The sequence below is a fragment of the Lepisosteus oculatus genome, chromosome 18, assembly GCF_040954835.1.
Source record: "Lepisosteus oculatus isolate fLepOcu1 chromosome 18, fLepOcu1.hap2, whole genome shotgun sequence".
NCBI classification, from domain to species: Eukaryota; Metazoa; Chordata; class Actinopteri; order Semionotiformes; family Lepisosteidae; genus Lepisosteus; species Lepisosteus oculatus.
This window is the reverse complement of record NC_090713.1, coordinates 10,861,851-10,886,781: the sequence shown is the minus strand read 5'-3', so window position 1 is coordinate 10,886,781 and position 24,931 is coordinate 10,861,851. Positions and strand designations below refer to the sequence as shown.

At 38.3% G+C, this 24,931-nt stretch overlaps 1 protein-coding gene across 3 annotated transcripts in view; it reads right to left on the bottom strand.

Annotated features, from left to right (window-relative positions):
* LOC107076225 (NACHT, LRR and PYD domains-containing protein 3-like) overlaps nt 1–24,931 on the bottom strand; it is a 109,452-nt gene that overhangs the window by 66,604 nt on the left and 17,917 nt on the right. For all 3 annotated transcript variants that reach the window (XM_069180152.1, XM_069180154.1, XM_069180153.1), the window contains exon 6: nt 22,633–24,382. In XM_069180152.1, coding sequence (XP_069036253.1) covers nt 22,633–24,382 — 1,750 coding nt within the window. The remainder of the gene's footprint in view (nt 1–22,632; nt 24,383–24,931) is intronic.

Below are 24,931 nucleotides of genomic sequence, written 5' to 3'. Positions count from 1 at the left end.
CAATGTTTCAGCTGTGAAGCCTTCTTCAGGTGTGAGGGTCTTCAGCTCAAAATGAAATGCTTGGAGTTTGTAATATAGGGCGCTCTGAATGAGTTAAACTTTGATGCAGGACAAATAAATATATTTCCCACAAGTTATACTTGTTCTCCCCGATGCAGTGCAGTTAAAAAAAATATCTCTGATACAGTTCCTAAATTAATATCGTTTATGACTATCAAACACTTTATGCTCCTCTTCTTTTTATGCTCAGCTACTAAAATTTCCCTTTAGTTTCCCTACCGGCCATGTAGTACACGGCATTGTGGAATAATAGTTTATTTTAAAGGGAACATAGAGAAACTAGGAACTAGAGAAATCTTTGTTTACGCTCTGTTTCACTTTTTTTCTCTCACCCACTGCGATTCGTACAGAAGGGTTAAAAAGAAAGTCAGAGAGGCAGGGGGGAGGATGAGTTGTGAAATTGTTACCTGTCCTGGATAAAGCGGTTAGAAAATAGGTGGATTTACACCTGTGAAAATTTTAATGCGATACGGAAGACATAATTAATAATAAATGATCTTGTACGGCCTGTAAACTGAAAATGTATGAAGAAGACACGTTGCGTATCGCCTCTTTCTACACTTGGAAGAATATTCCAATGTTAATGCGACACTGAAGATATTATTAATAACCTTTTAAATCTGAAGGGAGATCTAAAGGGATCCACACAGTACAGGTTCCTGCTACTGTAGCTATCAGAGGGAAAGACGGTGACATCACCGTGCAGGCAAGCAGACATTGTCCAATAATACTCCTCTTGTGTTTAATTTTTAGTTAAGCAGGAGTTGAGCTACAGACCATAAAAAAACAGGATTCACTTTTTTAATATATTTAATATTCAGATATTAAGCTTGATATGGACAGAAGGAGCACATAAAAACATTTCTGAAATAACCACATGTAAGTCTTTGATCCTTAAAATGTTTAGGGGGAAAGTGGAATACTAGTGTGTATTTTTACTTTAAAATACCAATACCAGCCACCTACCCTGAGTGCATTTAAATCTTACCTCAAAACCTTTCATTTCAGAAGTTGTATTGTCTGTATCTGCTTCATTTTCTAATTTTGGTAGCACTTCTAACTGCTTGTCTTTCTTATATGTATTTACTTTGTATTTTTTCTTTAAAATACCAATACCAGCCATATACAGTTTGTAACGTAGCAATTTCTATGTCTTTATTTAGTGGTTACATTAGTGACAAAGGCTAAACTTTTAGCTTCAGTAACACGGAAGCCGTATGGCATACGTTTGTAATGACAAAATAGTATCGATAATATTTATTGTCAGTAAAGATATCAGTAGCAGTTTGAAATTATTTGTTGTTATTAATAAATGACTTGGCTTCAAACATGTTGTGATATTTAGAAATATAAAAAACGTCAATATGGAGTCCATAATATTTGCTATTTTACTTTTTCAAAGAAATGTTTATTTGTTAAAATGAAACTCATGGTGATAGGTGGGTCTGAACACTCAACCCCAGGCATATAAGTCAGTCACTTAAGCCATCATGCCACAAACACAATCACATAAAAAAATATCGATAGAAAGTCTTATACTACAGTTTGTGCTACAGTACATGAATATAATTATATCTTCATTCATTTCTGTAGCTACGCAATTCCATATTATATTCCCTATTAATCCCTATTCTAAAAGTATGCTTTTGTTTACTCCAATAACGAGCGTATTTGTAGAAAAGGTTAAAACACTATCAGTTTTCACAAAGTATATAAACTTAATATGGTCAGAAGCAGCGCGTAAAAACGTTTGTATTTTTTCTTTAAACTACCAATACCAGCCATATACAGTCTGTAACGTAGGGATTTCTATATGTCTTTATTTATGCTTAAAATGTTTAGGGAGAAAGTGGAATACCCGCCATATACAGTTTACATAATATGTTTATGTTCCTAAATTAATATTGTTTATGATCATTAGATGCATTATGCTCCTCTTCTTTTTGTGCTCAGCTACTAAAATTTCCCTTTAGTTGTAAAATTACATTTTAAAACATACACAGTACAGAGATTAAATGATTAAAGGATTAAATCTTTTCAATACCGACCAATGCACCACACGTGCCCCTGTCAGTCATTTTGGCCAGCCAATCACATGCCGTAGTACGGCGGGTGCGGGCGGTACGGGTTTGTACCATGCATTTTGAATGGCTTCATCTGTTAGTTTACTGTATATACTTCGGAAAAAGTAATAATGTTTTAACCTTTTCTGCGAATACTTAAGCTTGTTATCGCAGTAAAAAAAACGCGTACTTTTTAGAATTGGATTACTAAGGAATATAATATGGAATCACGTATCTAAAAAAATTAATAGCGATATAGTTGTATTCATATACTGTAACTCAAATCCTGCCGAACAAAAAATTTGACACAAGAAGAGTATTTTTGGACAAGGTGAGGCTCTGGCGAAATTGCTCTGTAAACTGAAGAGTTATAGAGAAGATTTACTCTCCCAGCCTCAGCAGCAAACAGCAGATAATTGTTTTCTTCCTTGATTAGCTGATCTATCTGCTGCTATTAAAAAGTCGGGCGTGATTTTTTAGCAGCAGACAGATTAGGCAAAAAACAAGCTGTTAACAGGCTGTTTCGTGTTCTTCCTAAGATTGTTGAGCGCAGTGGGGGACATTCGGAATGTGATTTCACAGATGCTTTTGTTCTGTCTTGCATTGTCAGATTGTGAATAATTTAAAGCATTTTTAAAATAAATATAAGGAAATCAGCAATCAAATGTCCTTTTTTTCCAAAACACTCGTATTTTCATACTGTAGTTTGAGTCTTTGTGTAAGCTGTAAATTCTTTTTACTTCTTAATCAAACTTTTGAAACACTTTCCGCGCATTCCGTACAGAAATAAAATCATGTTTTCTACAGGTGTTAAGCAGATTAGCAGGTTGCTGACAAAATAGCGCACCGTCCCCCACTGCGCAGTATAACTTTAAACGGACAGGAAAAAGAGCATTTTCAGAGAGCAATTACGTTATGTTTATGCAGAATAAGTTATTAGATTTATGAGCAATCTAATTTCTTATTCGTTTAAACAGTGACGTTTCAGCTGCATACTCAGGTGAGCCCGAAAGTGCTACATTATTAATAATAATAATAATAACTGCTTACACTTATATAGCGCTTTTCTGGACACTCCACTCAAAGCGCTTTACAGGTAATGGGAATCCCCTCCACCACCACCAATGTGCAGCATCCACCTGGATGATGCAACGGCAGCCATAGTGCGCCAGAACGCTCACCGCACATCAGCTATCAGTGGGGAGGAGAGCAGATTAATGAAGCCAATTCATAGATGGGGATTATTAGGAGGCCATGATTGGTAAGGGCCAAGGGGAAATTTGGACAGGATGCCGGGGTTACACCCCTACTCTTTTCGAGAAACACCCTGGGATTTAATAACGTCTTCCGTATTGCATTAACATTGAAATGTTCTTTTTAACAAGAGGCGATGGGCATTTAGGTAGATTGCCAGGGAAAAGGATTTGTAAATATATTTTGTTAAAGCAAGTCAGTTTCTTGCAAAACATAAAAGACATTATTTCCAAGAAAGTTTAGCCTTTGTCACTAATGAAACCACTAAATTGGTTAAAATGGGAACAGGTGAGGCAGGCAGAGGGAAGGGGGAGGCATCTTCCCACCTCTATGACTAAAGAAAGTGTCAAAGAGAAATGTCTGGAGCGACATACAGAGCCAAAAACGTTTGGTGCGGTCTTCTCTGCTTTAAAGGTACACTCCTTGTGGATGAATTTTCACCTCAAACGTTTGCCCACCAGCTAACACAGAGAAGCACACTGTACAAAATGTACTTGCAAGAATAGCGTTTACAAACAAAAAAACAAGCTTTATACTGTTATACTACACAGTGTATTAAAACACACTATGGTCACTACACTGCCCACTAAACCTCTTTCCCACAATTTCACGGGGGCGAGGTCACGTAGCTGATTCACAGCTGGATACTAATTTTTCTGGTAAAAATTCAGATATTTGTCAACATATTTACTTAAATTAACCATCTCAGTATTTCTGCATAATTAAAATATTTATGGTGAAGGTGGAAGGTTGTGTACGTTTGTAAAACTAAGCAATCTTCCTTTTATAAAATATACCAACTTCTTCACATTTAATGCTTAACATGCTGTAATACAGTTTACAATGATTAAAAGTCTAAACAGTATACAACTTAAATTCTTATCTCTATTCATATAACTATCAAGTGGTATTAAATAAAGACAACTTTTTTGTATAGATGACACTTTTCTCAAATTTATTTAAAAAAAAATGATTACAATCTATTTTTCCCACGTGTGATCCCATTAGGAAATACATTACACTCCTGCTGTGTTTAACGATGGTATGAAAAATAAATTTAAATGGTGAGAAAGCTGTGCTTAAAGTTACCTAAGGAACTTAAAAGACAAAGATAACGATTTACAATGCATTGTCAGATTGTGAATCAATAAAGGCATTTAATTAAACACGCATTTGCGATTTTAATCAAAATGGGGGTAATGGGGGTAAATAAAGCACATGCCTAGCCCATTAGGCCCCAGAAGTAATTACATGGGAAGGAGTGAAACTGATACAGACAATTCCAAAGAAAGTGTACTACTGTGATAATTTGAGCTATAGTATATGAATATAATTATATCTTTATTAATTTATTTAGATAAGCAATTCCATATTATATTCCCTATTAATCAAATTCTAAAAAGTATGCGTGTTTTTACTGTAATAACGAGCATATTCGCAGAAAATGTTCAAACACTATAATTTTCTACAATGTATATAAACTTAATATAGTCAGAACAGGCACATAAAAACGTTTCCAACATACCCACATGTAAGACTTTGATACTTAAAATGTTTATGAATACTGGTGTTTTTTTTATTTAAACTACCAAGACCAGCCATATACAGTTTACATAATACGATTATGTTCCTAAATTAATATCGTTTATGTGCATGTGAAAGGCATGGTGAATCAGAGATTTTCAAAACTTAATTTGTATGATTGGAAATCAATACGTGATCAGAAGTGCTTTGGTGTTACTTTTTGTCAATTAAAAAATAAAGTATTTTCGTTTACAAAGACGGTTACAAAGGAAGTGGACCACGGTAATACATTGAGTTTACAGCTTGTCCAAGGTCATTCATTATTAATACTATTAGTAATACCTTCGGAAAGACTTTGATGCATAAAATATTTCTGCATAATTAAAATATTTATGATGCAGGTGGAAGATTGTGTACTTTTGTCCAACTGAGTAATCTTGCTTTAATAAAATATACCAACTTTTTAATGTTTAATGATTAACATGCTGTAATACACAGTTTAAAATTATTAAAAATCTAAAGAGTATACAACTTAAATTCTTAATTTGAAAAAGACTGTCCTTCATCAGTGATCGGGATTCAAAACCGTGTGTTTTCTGGTGACAGCTCAAATGCTGTACATACTGTAAGACGTTAAGCTTTATTAGCTCCACCTGGCAGTTTTACAAGGTGATTCCTTGTTTTACCGCAGTGTACTCCGTGTATTTTAAATGGCTGCATCCCTATATACAGTATGTGTAAAAAAGATGGGCAAACTGGGAAAGACTGCATGTCGAGATGTCTAATATGTCATGTTAGTATGTAATGAGATGTTAACAAAGAAACCACACACAGCAACTTGTATAAAATCACGTAGCAGTTTTTTATCTTTCTATATGCCCTCCTTCTTTCTCGTTTTTGTACTTCCTAGGTGTTAATTTTTTGATGCATGTGAAAAAGCAAATGTTGTGTCTCAGCATTAGCACATAAAAAAACACAAAAATCACCAGTGTTCACTTACCACAGTTCTGTTAATTTACAGTTGGGATCCTTCAGAGCTGCAGACAACAGTTTCACTCCTGAATCCCCCAGGTTATTGCCACTCAGATCCAGCTCTGTCAGACTGGAGTGTTGAGACTGAAGAACAGAGGCCAGATCTTCACAACATCTCTCTGTTAGTCCACATCTCTCCATCCTGCAGACAAAAAGACAGGAGCACAGCTGAACATCTGCACAGCTCATCCGCATCTTTCTGCCCAAGTCTTCACTCCAACACCCAGCTCAGCAGTAATATACAACATCATGTCATTATCCATCTCAGAGTGTACATGGGTGAGGATGATGAAGACAAAAGCTGCTTCAAAATTTGGGTTCCAGGAGGAAGAAGAAAAATGAGAAGAAATTGTCAGGAAGGGAGACAGTGGGAAACAGGGAGACAGACGGAGCTAAAGTGACTGGAAATGGGAAACAGAAATAGAGAGACTTTGACTTTTAACCATAACAAAATTGCTTCACATGTATTATTATATTTTATTATGACGTCATCTTCGTATAGTTATTTTAGTTAGTTTTAGTGTTGTTGTTTTTCTTCAAATGGTTTATTAATCCCAAATGTAAATGACCAATACTGGAGTAAGTGAACTGGAGATTTTGATGTTTGTAGATATTTTGAGAAAAACAACTTTCCCATTTAAAGAAAATAAACCATTTGAAGAAAAAAAAAAACAGGATTTTAACTATAACACCAAATAAAAATAATTAATAATTATATTAAGCAATAATATAATTATTATTTCAAAAAAGTAATAAAAAGAATAAAGAAATTGATCATGAAACTAAACAAATCTCATCCCTTGCAAAACTACATAACACTGCACACGTTTTACACATGAAAGACTCTCTACACAGACTCTCACATGTAACATAGTCAAAACACACTGACACCTTCAAACAAGAATCTCTACAGTTTTACTAGAGGAATTCTAGTGAGATCCTGCTCTTCACCAACCCCTCAAACACTCTCCTCCTCTACAGACCCTCCACCTGAGACTGTGTTAATCCTGCTCTTGTAGAAGAGGAGTTGGGTCTGGCCCAGCAGAAAGTGCACTGGGTACAATTCTCTTCTTATTGACATAACTCACCCTGAACACAACATGAGCCAAAACACAACAACACAGCAACTGCTGAAGGCCATACTAAGGTTAGAGAACAGGTGGATCAAGAGACTCAGCATGGGAGTCAGGAGGGAGCAGGTGCTAGAGCAGTGAAAGTGTACCTGAATATCAGTGCAGAAGTGTAACCACAACCAGAGGTATAACATTAATTTCATGCAGTATATAACACATGGGATGATCTATATTCTTAATGTGGCCAATGTTGTGTCTCCACCTGAAACAGCTGGACATCTGTGGGGAGCTGCCATATCAGTGCTTCCTCATAGTGGTCTATGACCTCCATTGAAAATGGCCAGAAGTAGCCCTCACAGGATCAGTCACAAGTCAAGCTGTCACAGACTTTCTGGAATCCCTCTTTACCCACTGAGAGCTGCCAGCTGTCATTACCACTGAAAATGGGAAATTGGTGTCTGGAGAGTTTGAGTCTTTCTTGGCTGACCAAGGCATTCGACACAGAGTGCTTTTTTCAACCCAAAGGTGAGCAGGGGTGTGGAACAACTCAATCAGACTCTCAAGAGGAGACTCTCTGTTCCTTCTCAGCCGTGCTCCTCCGCACTCTCCTTCACTACAGTGCCACAAAGTACACCATGATTGGCAGCTCAGCAGCCTTCCTCATGTTTGGCTGCGAACTACAAATGCCCCTGGACAGGCTCCAGGTATATTCAGCTCCAACACCTCTGTTGCGCACCCACAGCACCCACAGCACTGTAGCAAAATGCCAATGTCACATGAAAAGGCAGTATAACAGATCACACAAGGTGACGCCACCAGCAATAGAATTGCTGTCCAGGATTGGGTCTGGATCTGAAGATCCAGTCCGGAGCACAAGCTCCAGTCTTTTTGGTCTTTTCCTTTAGGTTACAGAGCAGTTGGGTCCCACCACCTTCCGTCTATTTGATGGGTCACGATGGCATACCAGCTGCCTCAGCAGAGTGACACCACTCACACACCCTGACGTTGAAGTCGAGGCTGTCCCTGTCGGACTCTCAGGTGAGGTCAACATCCCTGTGGAGCTGTTCGTTCCTGTGGGAGAGCAGCCCATAGCCCCTTCTCCACGGCCAGCCAGGGTCCATTCCAGACCAGCCTGGCTTAAAGGCTTTATAACTGACTTTTCATTGCTTTTATTGTGATTGCCAGCTCTACCTCTGGCAGTCCTTTTCACTGTCTCGAAGAACTATGTTTGTTTCATTTTCTGAAGGGGGTGGATGTCATGTCGCAAACAACTTCGGTTTGGGGTTTACGATGCCATTGTGTTTATGGTTCGGGGGGTTACTGCTTTACGACACTTAAGTTTTTGCCATTCTGTGTCAGAGTTTATGCACAATAAAGAGCAGACGTCTGCGAAACCTGTCCGCCTCAGAACCTGCTTTCCCACGGTGTAACAGTACAGACCACATTACACTATGAAATTTCTCAAAAACAAAAACATAGAGAAACAAACAAAAACAAAAAACATTTACTATAAAGGGATGCACTGAGTCTTAATTAAAAAATAGTGTGCTTGTTGAGAGGAGAGGATGAATTCCCAAAATGTTATTTCAGTAACCTTTTTTCACATTCTTTTTTTTAAATAAGTGTGTTTGTTAATACTGTATGGTAAAGTCGGTCAGAAAAAAACAAGTTTGTCCATGATTACTTGGTAAAATAGATTGAGATCTGACTACAATAAATCAAACAGTCTGGTGAGAATAATCTGTATCCTGTGTCCACTGTTCTCAGCTGTAAATCATCAGGCACTTTACTCGCAGTCTCTGACGATCGAGAAACTTGCTGCCTCTTCACTGCGATCTGCAGATCCCAAGTTTTTTTAGAATGAATGTGGATGGCTCGCACAATGTTCAATCTATCCAGACATTTTTCCAATCCTAATCCAGTCCCTTCTTTTCCTCTCTTTTCCCGATAATCTCTCACTTTTTCCTCTGGCACTTAATTAAATTTAAACTCACTCCTCCGAGCTCACTAGCCTATCTGTATACTCTGGATCTCTCCACAGTGCTGTCATGATACTCGCTCTCCAGCTGTTTTCTCTCGGGACACGTACAGTAGCCTTGGACCCCATCCAGTACATGTTTATTTAACCCGGTTGAACTACAATATAGCTTGTATTTCACCTGAACATATTCACATTAATATGTAATGTTCATATTTAATATTCATATTCACATACTGTACTAAAACGGCAACAAAAATGACATATTAAAAACTACATAAATTCACACAGGGAACAGACAGACTCTGCTGGATCCGAAACAGACACAAACTACTTGACAACTTCTTTCTTTCTACTGTTTTATTTTAGGAGTAAGCGATAAAGCTCAGTTGAGAGAAGAACAAAAATTATCCTCTAGTTATCTTGGCCACTCTAATGGCTGCCACTGGTGTTGTATTACTTTTTCTCCACTGTTTCACAGAGATAAATCTGTACAGGCTTTCCCAGGCAGGCTGTATCCCCACACAAGTTTCCAGAGAGAGACACAGGGGAAATCACATGACTTGGGAACCTGCTGTAAATTTTGTTAACATTGATACAGTTGGATTTAATTGTTGTATATCAGAGTATATTCTGATGTTTTATGCAATACTCTAGGTGGTAAAAGCACTATATTCTGGGGTAATCTGAGCACTGTTTCGTGCAGCACCCGAGGCAGACTCAGTACACAGACATTGAGTTGCCCCAGGGGGGAGACATCAGCACCAAGAACAGCAACAGTCCACAAATTTTAACTGTCACTCTGCTAAAACTACTATTATAACATAAAAGAGGAAAACACGTTTGTTTTTATCATCCTTTCATTTAGCAGTATTTACGAGGCAAAGTTAAACAGTTCTCCTTTTAGCTGATTCAGTCTGTTTTAGAAATGTCTTTTGGCCACACATTTAAAAACCAACCTGTGTAAATTAACTCTAGTGAATTTGGGCCCTGTTTATTCTCCTAGACCCACCTAGCTATCGTACATTTCATAATAGAAGCACCTTTGACTGAGATGTTCTCCTTTTTATAGGTTTTCTTATATCTTGAAGTATTAGGTGTTTAGAATATATGATATTTTATAATGTATTTGGATATAATGTGGAATGTGTTTTTTCTGTTATTTTTCCTCTTGATATTTTCAAGGGATAGGTGGTGACGATTTGGTATAAAAATGGGTAGTAAAGCTAAGTCTACTCAGTCTTGTTGGAAAGCACAACAGAAGCAATAGTTTCAGGTAGCTCAGCTAGTAGAGCATGAGACTTGCAATATCAGGGTAGTTGGTTTGTGTCCCACAACAGGCAACATGGGAGCATGGCTGACAACCTTGTCCCGTAAAAACCTGATGTTATGAAACAGCAACAGGAAAAAGTTGCTGCCCCTTGTGCCAACGGTGGCATGTAAAAGAGGTCACTGGTCAATATTTATGGTCTATATGATCTTTCAGTGAGGGGCAGCATGATGGTGCAGGAGTTAGCAATGTTACCTTGAGTTCAGTTCCTTGGTACTATCTGAATGGAGTTTGCATGTTCTCCCCAAATTAGTGTGGGCTTTTTTCCAGGTGCTCTGGTTTCCTCCCACAGTCTAAAAACACACTAATACTGTAAGTTAATTAATGTCTGGGGGAAAACTGCCCTGGTCTGTGTGCCTACAGTATATCTATGTGATCTGTGATGGACTGGTGTCCAGACCAGGGTGTATCTTGCCTTGTGCCTGTTGCTTGCTGAGTTGGGCTCTGGACCCCATGTGACCCCGTACTGCAGTGGTTCCCAGTCCTGGTCCTGGTGACCCACACACCTGTTGGGTTTTGTTCCAGCCGAGCCCTCAGTTACACAATCCAACTTTTTCATTGATCTAATAAAAAGATTAATTTGAAATGTTTGTTTCCATGTGTTAAACTTTGTTGGAGCGAACAAGTCTGAACAGTCCAAGAGGGGAAACCGGGGGGCAGTCCATGGTCCATGTGCCGTGAGATCCATCCGGGACAGACAGGGTTAAAATCCGAAAGGGGATCCAGAGCAGGAACAGGAAGTAAAAACCAGGGTAACAAGGCCAGGCACTCTGAGCCACAGACTCGGATTGTCAGGATGCCGTTCTGAAGCCTATGCCATCGGGTCTCTCCTGAACCCGCTGGTAGGTGGGCTTCCGGGCGTCCATCTTCCAGTGCTAAGCCAGGAATAGTGAGAGCACCAGGCTTAAATAAGGAGACAGAACAGGGGGCAGGTGCATGTAATTAACTAAAATACGAAAGGTCCGGAGCGCCCTTAAGAGGATGGATGACTAACTATCAAATCAAGGTGGGATGGAATGAAAAGCAACAGGTATGTGGGTTAAACACTGCTTTACTGGACAGTGTGAATAGGGAATGGGTGGATTATTATTTTTATTGTTACCTGAAGTTACTCTCGAAGTGTTTGTAGAATCTAAAGGTAATAGTTAACACCTGGCTGGTTTCAACATTTACGGTTCTTGGTAACTGGGTTGTTTGCTGAGTATAAGATGACTTGAAACACCTTGGTTTACCTTGGTTAATTAAGTTCTGGGTAAAAGATTCAGTGTCAATCACTAGTCCAGGAAGACAGCACACAGTGGCAGGTAGAGGGAGGAGAGACGGAAAGAGTCTCCAGAGGGAGAATGAAAGAATGCAAGAGCTCCTTGTGTTGATCTGCCTTCAAGACCAGGTTCCAGTTCAGTATTTAAACCTTGGTAAGAGAGCTTGCCATTCTGTGGTTTTTAGGAAAATAATTTTCTGTATTGAGAAACCTTAAGTTAAAAATAGAATCTCTTATTTAGTGGATGTATTTTTTGGATTATGGAAATATAATCCCATTCACTTTGTAGCATCCTTAAGATTATGTTTAGTTCAGAAGGCAGCCTTTCTCTGCTGCTGGCCTCTGTAGACATTGTTTAGGTTTTGCATAATTAGAATCACTGTTGTGGGATTTTCAGATTGGTCAGGATGTAGGACATATTCTGTTACACTTCATGGCTGACCCCTATAATTCAAACATCACAACAGTGACTTGTATTAACCCAAATTACAGCAGTGAAGAACAGAACAAACATGAAAGTTCGGATGATCGATCACAAGTACTGGTGTTCAACCTAGTCTAATGCCTCTCTTGGTCTAGTGAAACGACACCAGTGAACTGTAGCATTTTGTTCCTTCACAATGTGGAACTGCACTGCTGCTCTCTCCACTCTGACCTCTGAACCTGTCTGCTTCTACTTCCTCTGCAACAGCCTATAATAGAGGGGACCCCATCTCTCAATTTTTTCACTGCATGTTTTGAGTCTGTGGTCACTCTCCCTTCTCTGGTCTCTAGGTTTCTCCCTTCCCTAGTGACCATTACAATCATTGTAATAAAAAGGGCAATTAAACCCTCTTTAATTAGAATTGAATCCTTGTCTCTTGTCTCCTCTGTGTCAGCTTTCAGTTGCCGAAATCAGAGAGCAGAGTTGTTCATCACAATACAAACCCAGTAATCTGGAGACCACCAACCAAAATAAAAATACTTTCTAGTTCATAACAAGAGGGCAATGGTTTAATTTCAAGTTAATTTCACACAGATCCCCTTCTTTGCCATCTAATTTACCACTGACCTCCTGCAACTGACTACAGGAAACTGGGAGCCCAACCAAGATCACTAACTGATCTACACTACTAGACAGAAGGTCTTGTAAGCAGCCTGGGCAACCAAAGGATTTACTGTAAATACAACAGTGCTAGCATGTACATTGAACAGGGCTTTTCTGCTAACTGACAAAATGAATGACATCAGTACAGACCCATCTGAAAACAGCTGAAGGATGAGCACATTAAATCCTACATTCTCTTCCCAGCCAGACACTGTCTTTAAGAGAATGGGATAAGAATGTATGAAGCAGTACAGTGTCCACAGGCCTGGAGGAATTTGGGATTCGGGATGAGTTACCCAGCAGCCTGGACTGGAAGGAGCAACTGACAGCTTGGTACTGGGTCACACAGAGCTCACAGAGGAGTCAGAGAAAAATAGAAAGTGATCGGCAGCATCATCAAGGAATTTCAAGATCTACTTCAATCTCTTCAGAGACAAGAGAATCAAGAAGATGAGTTGAGCATATGACCATATGAGTAATCTAAAGAATACCTACACAAAAAACATCATTTGGAAGTATATGTTTTCTAGGCTTGTTTTTTTTTTCTCTAGTCTAAACAGTAGATGTAATAGTTAATGCAGAAAACAAACTGTTAAAAGACAAAGGGAACAATGTGTAGTTCCATGTTTATTGTTGTTATTCAGTTAAAACGGAAAGGGGACAGCATGATTTTTTCTTTCAAACCCTGAAGACACATAAGTTTAAAATGAGTATCCTGATTTAAGCTCTTAAATGTTAGTTTATGCTATTTAAGATAAGATTATCTCTCTGGGATTGGTTTTACTATTTGAATAAGGACTGCATGATTAGGGGGGAGGAGGAAAGAAACATGCTTGTAAAGATGGTAAAAGGTGACATTGAGAGACATTTAAAAACTGAATAAAGTATAGTTTACAAAATTCATAAACTATAACATAATCATAAGCTATATACTGTAAAATACATATTTAGAAATCAAAATGTAAAAATATTATAGTCATTCTAAAGCCTGACAGCGGTGGACAGGGTGGTGCTTCTCAGATTATTTGTTCTGGCCTGAAAGCAGGTCAGTTGATTTCTATTCCTCACCAGCCTGTTTGAACAGCAGCTCTCCTGGGAGGAAGCATCTCATGCAGTGGGTGTAGAGAATCATGCACGTTCTTCATCAGCTGCACTGCTGCTTGTTCTCACCTGCTGTGTAGTGGTGCGAGTGATGATTTTCACAGCCCTTTATTGCACTTTATCTAACAGTGCATCCAAATCACCCTCTTATTACCACCTACTAGAAAGACTCAAGTCCTGACTAGAGTTGTACAAACAGTAACCAGGTTCTCAGCATGTCTGACTAAGACAGTAATACAGATGCATCCATTCAAAGTGGGCGGCACAGACACGTACCGGAGGTAATTGGCTACGGCCTCGTGCATCGTGACGCACGTTGACGCAAAATACCGCGGTACGTGATTGGTTGACCGACAGGGGCACTCGTGGTGCGTTGGTCAGTCGTAGAAAGATTTAAATGTCTTTACTGTGCCCGTTTTAGTATTGAATATTTATATGGAATTTTACCACTGAAGGGAAATCTTAGTAGCTGAGCATAAAAAGAATAGGAGCATACTGTAAAGCATGTGAAGGCCATAAACGATATTAATTTTGGAACATAAACATACAGTATATGGCTGGTCTCGGTACTTTAAAGAAAAAATACACACCAGTATTCCATTTCTCCCTAAACATTTTAAGCATTGAAGTCTTTAACTAACGTGAAACCGGAGTCAACAAGCATACTTTTAGAATTTGATTAAAAGGGAATATAATATGGAATGGCGTATCTAAAGAAATTAATAACGATATAATTATATTCATGTACCGCAACACAAGCCGGAATCCAGCCGGAGCCATGACTTTTTTTTAACAAACACTTCTTTGAAAAAATAAAATGTTTCCCTGGGTCAGAGATTAAATAAAACTTCACTCGCACCAAACAAATTTATATTTCTAAATATCACAACATGATTGAATTTAAGTTATTTTAATAACAATGAATAGTCACCTACTGTATGCGTTACAATATAAACATTTATATTGATTTAAATCGCATTTAAATCGCTATTATTTAAAACCCATAAATAAAGCTGATACTGTTTAGACTTTTAATTATTTAAAACTGTATTACAGCAGCACAATGCACAATGCAACGTAAATCGCTCTTTGTTTTCTGCGTAATAATGTTCACCTCTCTGTCCAGCAAATTAACAATAGTAATAATAATAAACTTTATTGTATATGGCGCCTTTAAAGGTGGCTCCTCAAAGCGCTTTACAGGATAAAAACAATAACAACAATACTGTTAGGCTGGGCAAACGATTTTTTTTAAAAGAAATACAAAATTAGATATAATGATGTGTTCCGGCTTAAACATTAACGAAGAGCATAACGAAGGTCATAAAGGTAATAAACAATATTAATTTTGGAACATCAACATATTATGTAAACTGTATGTTGCTGTTATTGGTATTTTAAAGAAAAAATACTGTAAAATCCTGGGTTCGGTACAATGTTTCAGGCATTCATGTGAAGGACAACAGAGCTTTCACTGGCCAATTATCAAACTTTATTGATAAAACAAAAACAAAAGCTATCCGACCAAGCCAGAAGAAGACAAAAAGAATAACGGACACAGCGCGAGCCTGCATTCTCTCCTCAGCTGTCCACACCACACTTTTCCCTGGGTCAGAGATTAAATAAAACTTCACTCACAGCAAACAAATTACCACACACTGAACACTGAACATGTTAACCCAAATATGTCTTACAATACTTTTATGGTACATTACTTTGCTAAAATGTATTTAAAAATAAAAACGATTACAAAAGCCATCAGAGAGAGAGACACACACACACAGTTCTTCATTGTCAAAAAGTAATTGTTTTTTACTTTGTCAGCACCCAGACAAACGCAAATGCGTTGTTAATGGAATGCTTTTATTCATTCTTAATCAAACTCACAAGTTGTCATCTGCTGTTGAAGCTCTGTGAGACTAGACTCACACATGGCTAGACTTGACTATTTAACCATGAGATTATGTTTATGTTTATTAATCTTCCTTGTTATGCACTGAGAATGATAAGCACCCCGAACACGGGGGCGGCGTAGCGGTCGGCTCTGGCTTTCCCATCTATACCGATGCACTGCAAGTACAACCCCCCTCTCTGCGGGAGTGCTGGCTGTGACGAATAAAACCGGTTTCACAGGTATTTTCAAAGTAGAAGGGGGCGAGATTTCCAGCGAAAGACACCTCCCCCCTCCAAAACCCAGTAAGTACAGTACTTACTAGTTAAGAAAGCTAGGCTCCTCAATGAAATCACTTTAACATGCTAATGCGTTGGTGTAACAGTCCGGGTGTGGCAAGCTTCTAATGTCTCCCGACTATGGAGAAAGGAACCCTTCTTTCATTGGAAGACAATGAACATATTTTACCCATACATGAGAATATAATGCTGGCGTGTGGGCGCGGTGGGGTGCTGTACCGGCTGTCAAAAAAAAGTTGTTGTTTTTTTTAAGTCAATTGAGGTTCCATAATATTGCAGTATGTGAAAAGACCACAGGCATTCTTCCTCCCCCATACATTCTCAGAGTAGAATATAATTTATTATTAGCACAATTTATTACAGTGCTAAATTTAATATTATTGATTACTAATAATTTATGCTAACACCTAGCTTTCTTAACTAGTAAGTACTGTACTTACTGGGTTTTGGAGGGGGGGAGGTGTCTTTCGCTGGAAATCTCGCCCCCTTCTACTTTGAAAATACCTGTGAAACCGGTTTAATTCCATATTAAATTCCATATTAATTCCATATTTAATTCCTTCACTGCTGCATAAGCTTTATGGAGGAACAGTGGATGGGATGCGGCTCTTTCTGGGAATACTGCAAATTCACAGGTGCCTGACTTGAGGGAATTCACATTATCATATAAACATATCACACCCCCCATCTCTCTCTTGCTTTCCCTCCCCCCTGTGTATTGTCTGTTTAAGGCAAGCGAGAGAGAGTGTGCTGTCGTTTGACAAAACAAGGCTCGCCAGATAATATGAATCAAAACCTGTTTTTCTAGCTTTTAAAGTCGTGCGATGTGTAAGCAGGAACACATCATTATATCTTACATATGAAAAATACATAATATAGCTCCTAAACAAACGCAAACATGTTTTTAATAAAATGCTTTTATTCACTCATAATCTGACAACTTCAGGAAGACTAAGGAAGGACTAAGGAAATTGTCATCTGTTGTTGAAGCTCTGTGAGCTTGATGACTTTGAAACCACTTGTTATCCCAAGTTGTTTGAATCACCACAATTCAAATAGAGAAAAAAGAGCTGACTGACAAGATTTAAGATGTGGCTGTCAATGTTGGATTAAAAAAAACACGTTGCCCGAAATAATAATTTTATTTCGAGAGATGGGATAAGTAATTCAAGTGTTTTTTTAACTTCCTGAAAAACAAGTCATAATTTAACAATATGTGCAAACGTTTTATGATATGTCGCTGTTGTGAATTCTGTGGAATGTATCTTATTTGCCTGTCTGTCCTGGCTGTGCTCTATTGCCCTCCCCCCTTCTCTCTCTCAATTCAATTCAATTCAAGGTGCTTAATTAGCACGACAGATGGGTACAATCAGTGTTGGGTATTTACTTTGTAATCTGTGGTCCTTTTAACTGTTTTTACATCTACTGTATTGCTTTGAGATGCCACTTTTAAAGGTGATATATAAAATCAAGGGTTTAACTTGCTTTAACTCCGCAAGTCTGAGTTCTTGTGTCCGTCCTATCCGAGCCCGAAAGTATTACAATATGTATCTTTATAGCAGGTGGTGTACAGCTTTTTAGTACAGATTACACTTTTCTAAAATGTATTACAATCTAATCTTTCCACGTTTGATCCCAAGATCCCGAGAAAAATAAATCTAAACGGGGAGAAAGCTATGCTGAAAGTTTATTAAGATACTTAGAAGACAAAGATATCAATTTATGTTGCATTTGTCTGATTGTGAAAAAACACATATATTTAAACACGCTTTTGCGATTTAAATCAAAACGCGATTGAAATCAATATAAATGTTTATATTGTAATGCATAGGTGACTATTCATTGTTATTAAAATGACTTAAATCTGATCACGTTGTGATATTTAGGAATATAAATTTGTTTGGTGTGAGTGAAGTTTTATTTAATCTCTGACCCAGGGAAACGTTTTATTTTTTCAAAGAAATGTTTGTTAAAAAAAAAAGTCATGGCTCCGGCTGGATTCCAGCTTATGTTGCGGTACATGAATATAATTATATCGTTATTAATTTCTTTAGATACGTGATTCCATATTATATTCCCTTTTAATCACATTCTAAAAGTATGCTTGTTGACTCCGGTATCACGTTAGTTAAAGACTTCGATGCTTAATATGTTTAGGGAGAAATGGAATACTGGTGTGTATTTTTTCTTTAAAGTACCGAGACCAGCCATATACTGTATGTTTATGTTCCAAAATTAATATCGTTTATGGCCTTCACATGCGTTACAGTATGCTCCTATTCTTTTTACGCTCAGCTACTAAGATTTCCCTTCAGTGGTAAAATTCCATATAAATATTCAATACTAAAACGGGCACAGTAAAGACATTTAAATCTTTCTACGACCGACCAACGCACCACGAGTGCCCCTGTCGGTCAACCAATCACGTACCGCGGTATTTTGCGTCAACGCGCGTCACGATGCACGAGGCCATAGCCAATTACCTCCGGTACGTGTCTGTGCCAGGCACTTTGAATGGCTGCATCTGTATTTCAACATCTAGAAGCAGCCAGATCCTATTTATTGACTGCGATTCTGCTTTTAACATGATCTTCCCTCTCCAGCTTTTGGATAAGTTAGCAGATGGTGGTATTGATCAGACTTTATGCTATTGACTGCTGGATTTCCTTTCTGATAGGAATCAGCTGGTGAAGCTGAAGGATACCGTCTCTAAGCCTCTCACTCTGAGCATAGGAGCTCCTTGGTGTCTCATCACCTATGATTTACTCTCTGAAAACAAATGACTATTTCATAATCTGGTTCAGTTAAAATGGTCATGTATGCTGATGACACTACTCTCATAGGGCTCATCACAAACAATGGTGAGTCAGTATACAGGAATAAAATAGCTCAATTAGTTAAACAGTGAAACCTCGACCTTGAAATAAATGATTTCAAGATAAAAGATCTTGTGGTAGACTTTAGGCAAAGCAAAGGAGCACTCTCACCACTATTCATCAAAGGTCAGGCTGTAGAGATGGTGGAAAAATTTAAGTTCCTGTGCACTGTCATCTCCAGCACTCTAAAATGGGAGGTCAACACACCCATTTTGGTCAAGAAAGCTCACAAGAGGCTGTTCTTCCTGAGATTGTGACATTGATCTGTCATCGAGAGTGTTTTGACCTTCTGCATCACTGTGCGGTATGGCAACACTTCTGCCCTGGACAAGAAACAGGTAGAGAGAGTAGTGTATATCACTTCCAAAACTATAGGATGTCACTTTCCTTCTGTGGATTCTGAAATGCAAAGCTGTGAAGATTCTCACTGACCCTTCATATACTGCCCAACCTCTGTCTACTTCTCTCCCCTCTGATAAGTAAATTAGGTCTATTAAGACAAGGACTACTAGGTTCTGTAACAGCACCTATCTGGAGGCTGTGAGATGCATAAACTATGCACTTCAACTCTGAGATTTTTGTGCAGCTCCTTTAGGCCCCACTGTTATTTATCTCACTGTTATTTATTTTTTAACTGGTGTTTGTTTAGGGTGTTTTGTGAATGTGCAGAGTGGATGCATTCTGTTATTGGATTTATGTTGCATGTTTGTATTGTATTCTTTAACTGTATGAGCTCACTGAATCAATTTCCATACAGCTAGTTAAGGACATAAAGTACTGAACTTGAATTCAGCCATGCAGACCCTGCTCCATTACAGGGCCATACAGCTCGCCACGACTAGCAGCTCACCAGCCACCTTCATGCTCGGATAAAAACTTCTACTTTCCCAGGACAGACTCTGGGCATATCCAGCTCAGACATCTATGGTCTTCCCCTACGCAGGTCACAGAGCAACTGGATCCAGCTACCTTTTGCCTCTTTGATGCAAGGTGGCATCACCTACATGACCTGGCACTAGTGTTTGTGCTCCTTCCATTTCTGAGATCTAGTATCTTATTTTTATGAGGGATGGGTGACATCACTCAGCCCCCCTACAAAGTGTAGAACAACCAGTCTCATTCATTACTGCTCAATTTGTGGTAGCTCAATTGAAAGAGTTCAATTCCTGGTGGGCCATTTGTGTGGAGCTTGCATGTTCTCCCCATTCACATGGGTTTCCCCTGGGTGCTGCTTATGGGGGGGGGGGGGCTGTATCAGACACACCCCCCAGTACAAATGTGGTGACAAAGTTTGAAACTTGGCAGTCATCTTCAAAAGGCTTAAGAGACTGTGAATGTAAAGTGAATATTTAACAGACATATATTTTAATATATAATAAATAATTCTTAATTCCTGCAGGAAAACCACATTTCCTACAGATTGTATAGATGCAAACTGACACATCTCAAGAGTATTCAAAATGGATAGAACTGCAGCTGGGACATTCGATTCAAAGGCCTTTACAGATAATGGGGACTCCCCTCCACCACCACCAATGTGTAGCAACCACATGATAATGCAAAGGCAGCCAAAGTGCACCAGTATGCTCACTGCACGCCACCTATCAGTGGAGAGGGGAACATAGTGATGAAGCCAGTTCATACATGAGTTCCTGGAGCTACTGTAGTCACTTAACGAAATACAATTTGATCTTGCTTTATGAAATCAATCTGAAAATACAGACATTTGCCAATTTACTAAAGCTATCTGGTTGAGTAGTCTCACTTTGAGAAACAGATTCCTGTTCATGCTACAGTGAAAAGCACTGCTCTTCAGTTTAAACCGTGTAAATCTCCAAATGTATATAAATGCTAAAGAACATGATGGTCAGATAAAGTATAACTCATACTGCAACATGACCTGTCTCATTGAAATTCTCATGATACCAAATCCCTCTTTTTTCATATTTCATCTGTTACACCCCTTCTCCTCCTCTTTTCCCCCCTTCTCACTCTGCAGGGGTCCCAGCGTCCTCATCATCAAAGTGGTGAAGAAGTGGGAGGAGGAAGATTGTTGTAGAATATCAAAATATCAAAAAAAGTTTGTCATTTTTGTCTTATTAATTCCTCTTTCTTATTTTAAATTTTACTTATAAAATATATTATGCATAGTGGCTTTAATGATAAGTATTTAAAATCAAACATGCGTTTAAAAACCTCAACTGTGATTTCTGTTTAAGGGCATCTTTAAATTCTCTGACTCTCTCTGAATATCTGGTAGAACTGATTTTTACTCACAGTATTCACATTTTGCTAACTATTTTGCTAAATAGTATATTATTTTAATATTTCACTGTTTCACTGATATATAATAATAATAACTCAGTATAGTACACATTATCGTATTTTATTACCAAAAAAAGAGTCTTTCTTTGATAGTAAAATATTGCATTGGTCAGGAATTGAGCCCGAGAGCTGTCTCACAGGTGAAAATACTACCACTTAACGTAAACATCACTCAGTTCACAAGCCTTTCATTTTCCATTACAACAATAAAAACAGCAAAATGTATTTAAAACAAGCATATTTCCAAGAAAACCACAGGTGACTGAGTTAAACAATGCCATACCAATGTATATGAAAAATGTAGAATATGCAATCACTACCAGCTATGTAGATATATTTTATTTCATATATAAATATATATATATATTTCAGCCAGCAGCCATATTTTAAATAGTAAATCAATATTGTTAATGATGTTAAGAAACTTATTTTCAGCTTCCAAAAATTCCCTTTATTTAAATGATTGGATATTAATATTCTATATTAAGTGCATTTAAAGAAATAAGGCAACAGATTAAATAAAGCTGATGTTTTCTCTAATGTCTAATGCACTACAAGTGCCACCCATCGATCTTCTCTGGCCAGTGATCTTTCTGTGGGAGGTGTACTGCAGTGTGGTATAGGGGCTTCATCTGTACAGTCCTTGCCTGCTTCAGGCTGTAGCAAGTCTGACTTGTGCAATTTCTACAGACACAAACTAGTCAGAGATAAGACAAAGTTTTCAGAAGGAATGCAATTCCTACCTTCAGCTGTCATTCATTCTTAAATCATTTTACTGGATGATTTAAACCTTCAAGATTCCAGCTCACAAAGCTGACTGTATGAATTTGATTAATTGCAATTCAGTATGAGGCATATTATAAAATACACTAGCCAATGAGGGAGAGTGATATAGTGGAATATCAAAATAATTAAAAAACTAGACCATAAAATTAACAGAAAAAAGTCAGAAAGAAAACAAAATCCCTACAGCCTCCCCCAGCCCAACCAAACCCCTTTCCAAAACAGCTGCCCTGGAAATGAGTAGTACACGGAGGTCTCGAAACTGGCATGAACCTTCGATGCCCGCAGCACCAATTCCCTGACTTCATACAAGTAAAAGCACATGATGAGAGAGCGAGGCCCTGGACCGTGCACATGAGAGCTGGGGGTCAAGTACATCTTTGACCAGCAGCTCCAAAAAAAAGAAACAAAACTCAGAATAGAAATAGTAACATGATGCATTACACCTGCAGCTGAAGTGTCTGAAGGATGAATTGTGAGTTTTTCACTTGGCAAACTGCCATATATTTATGTATATATTATATTATATATATATATGTTAAGACATTGTACCATACAATCAATAACAAATTATTTTTATATATAATTTTTAAAAAGTAAAAAATAGTTAATTGAGGGATTTAATGTTGAAAATTAAAAACTGTTCTAGAGTATAAGTTCGGATCTTGTATGTGAAGTAAATCTGAGGTACTTACCTAAGGGTTTTTGTTATCTTTGCCACAGGTAGCAATCTCCGTGTACACTCCTCTGATGTAGCATATTCACTCATGTCAAAGACATCAATCTCTTTCTCAGACAGCAGTGAGAAATAGGCGAGTGCTGAACACTGGGAAGGTGAAAGTCTTTGTCTTGAATGTTTTACTTTATCCAGAGTCACATTGAACTCATCCATTAAAGACTTGTCCTTCAGTTCACTCAGACAGTGGAAAAGGTTGATGCATCTTTCAGGAGAGGACGTTTCTCTAATGAGTTTCTTGATGTGTTCTGTTGTTTTCTGGATGTCACTGGGGTAATTTTGCATGTGTGACAGGAATCCCTTCAAAAGCTCCTGGTTGTTCTTCATTCCCATTCCCAAAAGGAATCGGACAAACAGGTCAAGGTGACCAGTCCTGCTCTGGATGGCCTTTCCCAGGACAACTTCATTTAAGTGGAACAGTGTGGAAGCTGGTGGGTTTCCTTTCTCCAGTGGGTTAATATTGCTGTTTTGATGGGAACCTAGAACATACAGAGCTGCATAATACTCCTGGACAGTCAGGTGTAAAAAGGAGTACACCTTTTCCTGAAATAAGACTGAATCTTGTTTGAATATTTCCTTGAACAACCCTGAGTGAAGTGAACAGTTGTTAAGATCAATGTTGTACTTTTTCAGATCTTTATCATTGAACACAATTATGTTTTTCTCCAGACTTTCAAATGCCAGCTTTCCCAGCTTCAGAATTGCTTCGTGATGTGACTTGAGGACATTTTCTTTCTCTTCTTTCTCTTCCTTTGCTGTCAGTAAGACAAGCAGAAAGTTTGTATAGAAATCTGTCAGAGTTCTTGGACTCTCCCCAGTGTTCTCTTCTAATGTGTGCTCCAGAATAGTAACTACAATCCAGCAGAAAACAGGGACATGACACATCATGTAAAGACTCCTCTGTGTCTTTAAATGTGAAATTATTCTGTCTGCTAGAGCTCTTTCCTTACACTTCTTTCTGATGTACTCTTCCTTCTGCTGGTCTTCAAACCCCTGGACCTCTGTCACCCTGCTGATGAGCTCTGGAGGGATCTGACCTGCTGCAGCCATTCTGGAAGTGATCCAGATGGAGGTGTCAACAGGAAAGTTACCATTGATGAGGTTTATTATCAAAATGTCCACTGAAGTTGTTTTTTTCACATCAGAGCAGATCTGGTTTCTTCTAAAGTTCAAAGGATGTCTGCTTCCATCCAGACCATCAAAGATGAACAGGACTTTACAATGGTCTAAAATATTAGCAGATGATTTAATTTCTGGGCAGAAACACTGAACAAGTTCCTGTAAACTCATTTCTGATTTGATCAAATTCAATTTACAGAATGGAAGAAAAAATATAAAATCAAAGTCCTGGGTGTCTTTTCCAGTAGCCCAGTCGAGAATAAATTTCAGCACAGAGAATGTTTTCCCGATGCCAGCGACTCCCTTCATTAGTACAGTCCTGATGGGTCTTGTCTGTCCTGGCAGTGGCTTGAAAATATCGCTGCACTTGATGGAGCAGATCTCTGATTTTGTGATTTTGGACATGGTCTCTACCTGCATGACCTCATGTCCATGGTTCACCTCAACACAGCTGCCCTCAGTTATCCACACGTGTGTAAAGACATCATTGAGGAGGGTCTGCTCTCCTGGCTTAGCAATTCCCTCAGACACAACTTCAAACTTCCTCTTTAGAGCTTCCTTGTGTTTGTCTTTCAGTGTCTGCAGCCACCCTGAAACAGACAGAACACATGATAGTAAAGACACAGTCTGAGGCTGCAGGAGAAACCCTGGCAGTGTATTGATAGATCTCTTATAGGGACACCAGCTATTGAGGTTTAAATTTGCAAGAGTAGGACACAATCAGAACAGATGGACACAGATAAAGTCCAGTCACAGACACAGTCCATCAGAGCTCCAGGCAGCAGCTCCTCATTTTTAATGTCCCTCTGATAGTCATGTTCTGCTCTCTCACAGCCTTACAGACTCACCCTGTCATAAGGAGAGTTTCCACACAGGGGATATTTCCATTCCTAAGAATGAAGACTACTTTACTACTCTAGATATTGGAAAGCTGAGCTGAAATTAATTCATGATGTTGACAGACCATTGTGGCAAAAGCCAAATGAGTCACAATATTTACTGGAATACACTATTCTTAAAAAAATATTTAAAATATGTATTCACTGAATTGATGTGATAATTGAATTTATCAGATCAATTAGAAATTGGTACAGTAAAAGCAATATTTGCACATGGATTAAAAGTACATAATAAATAAT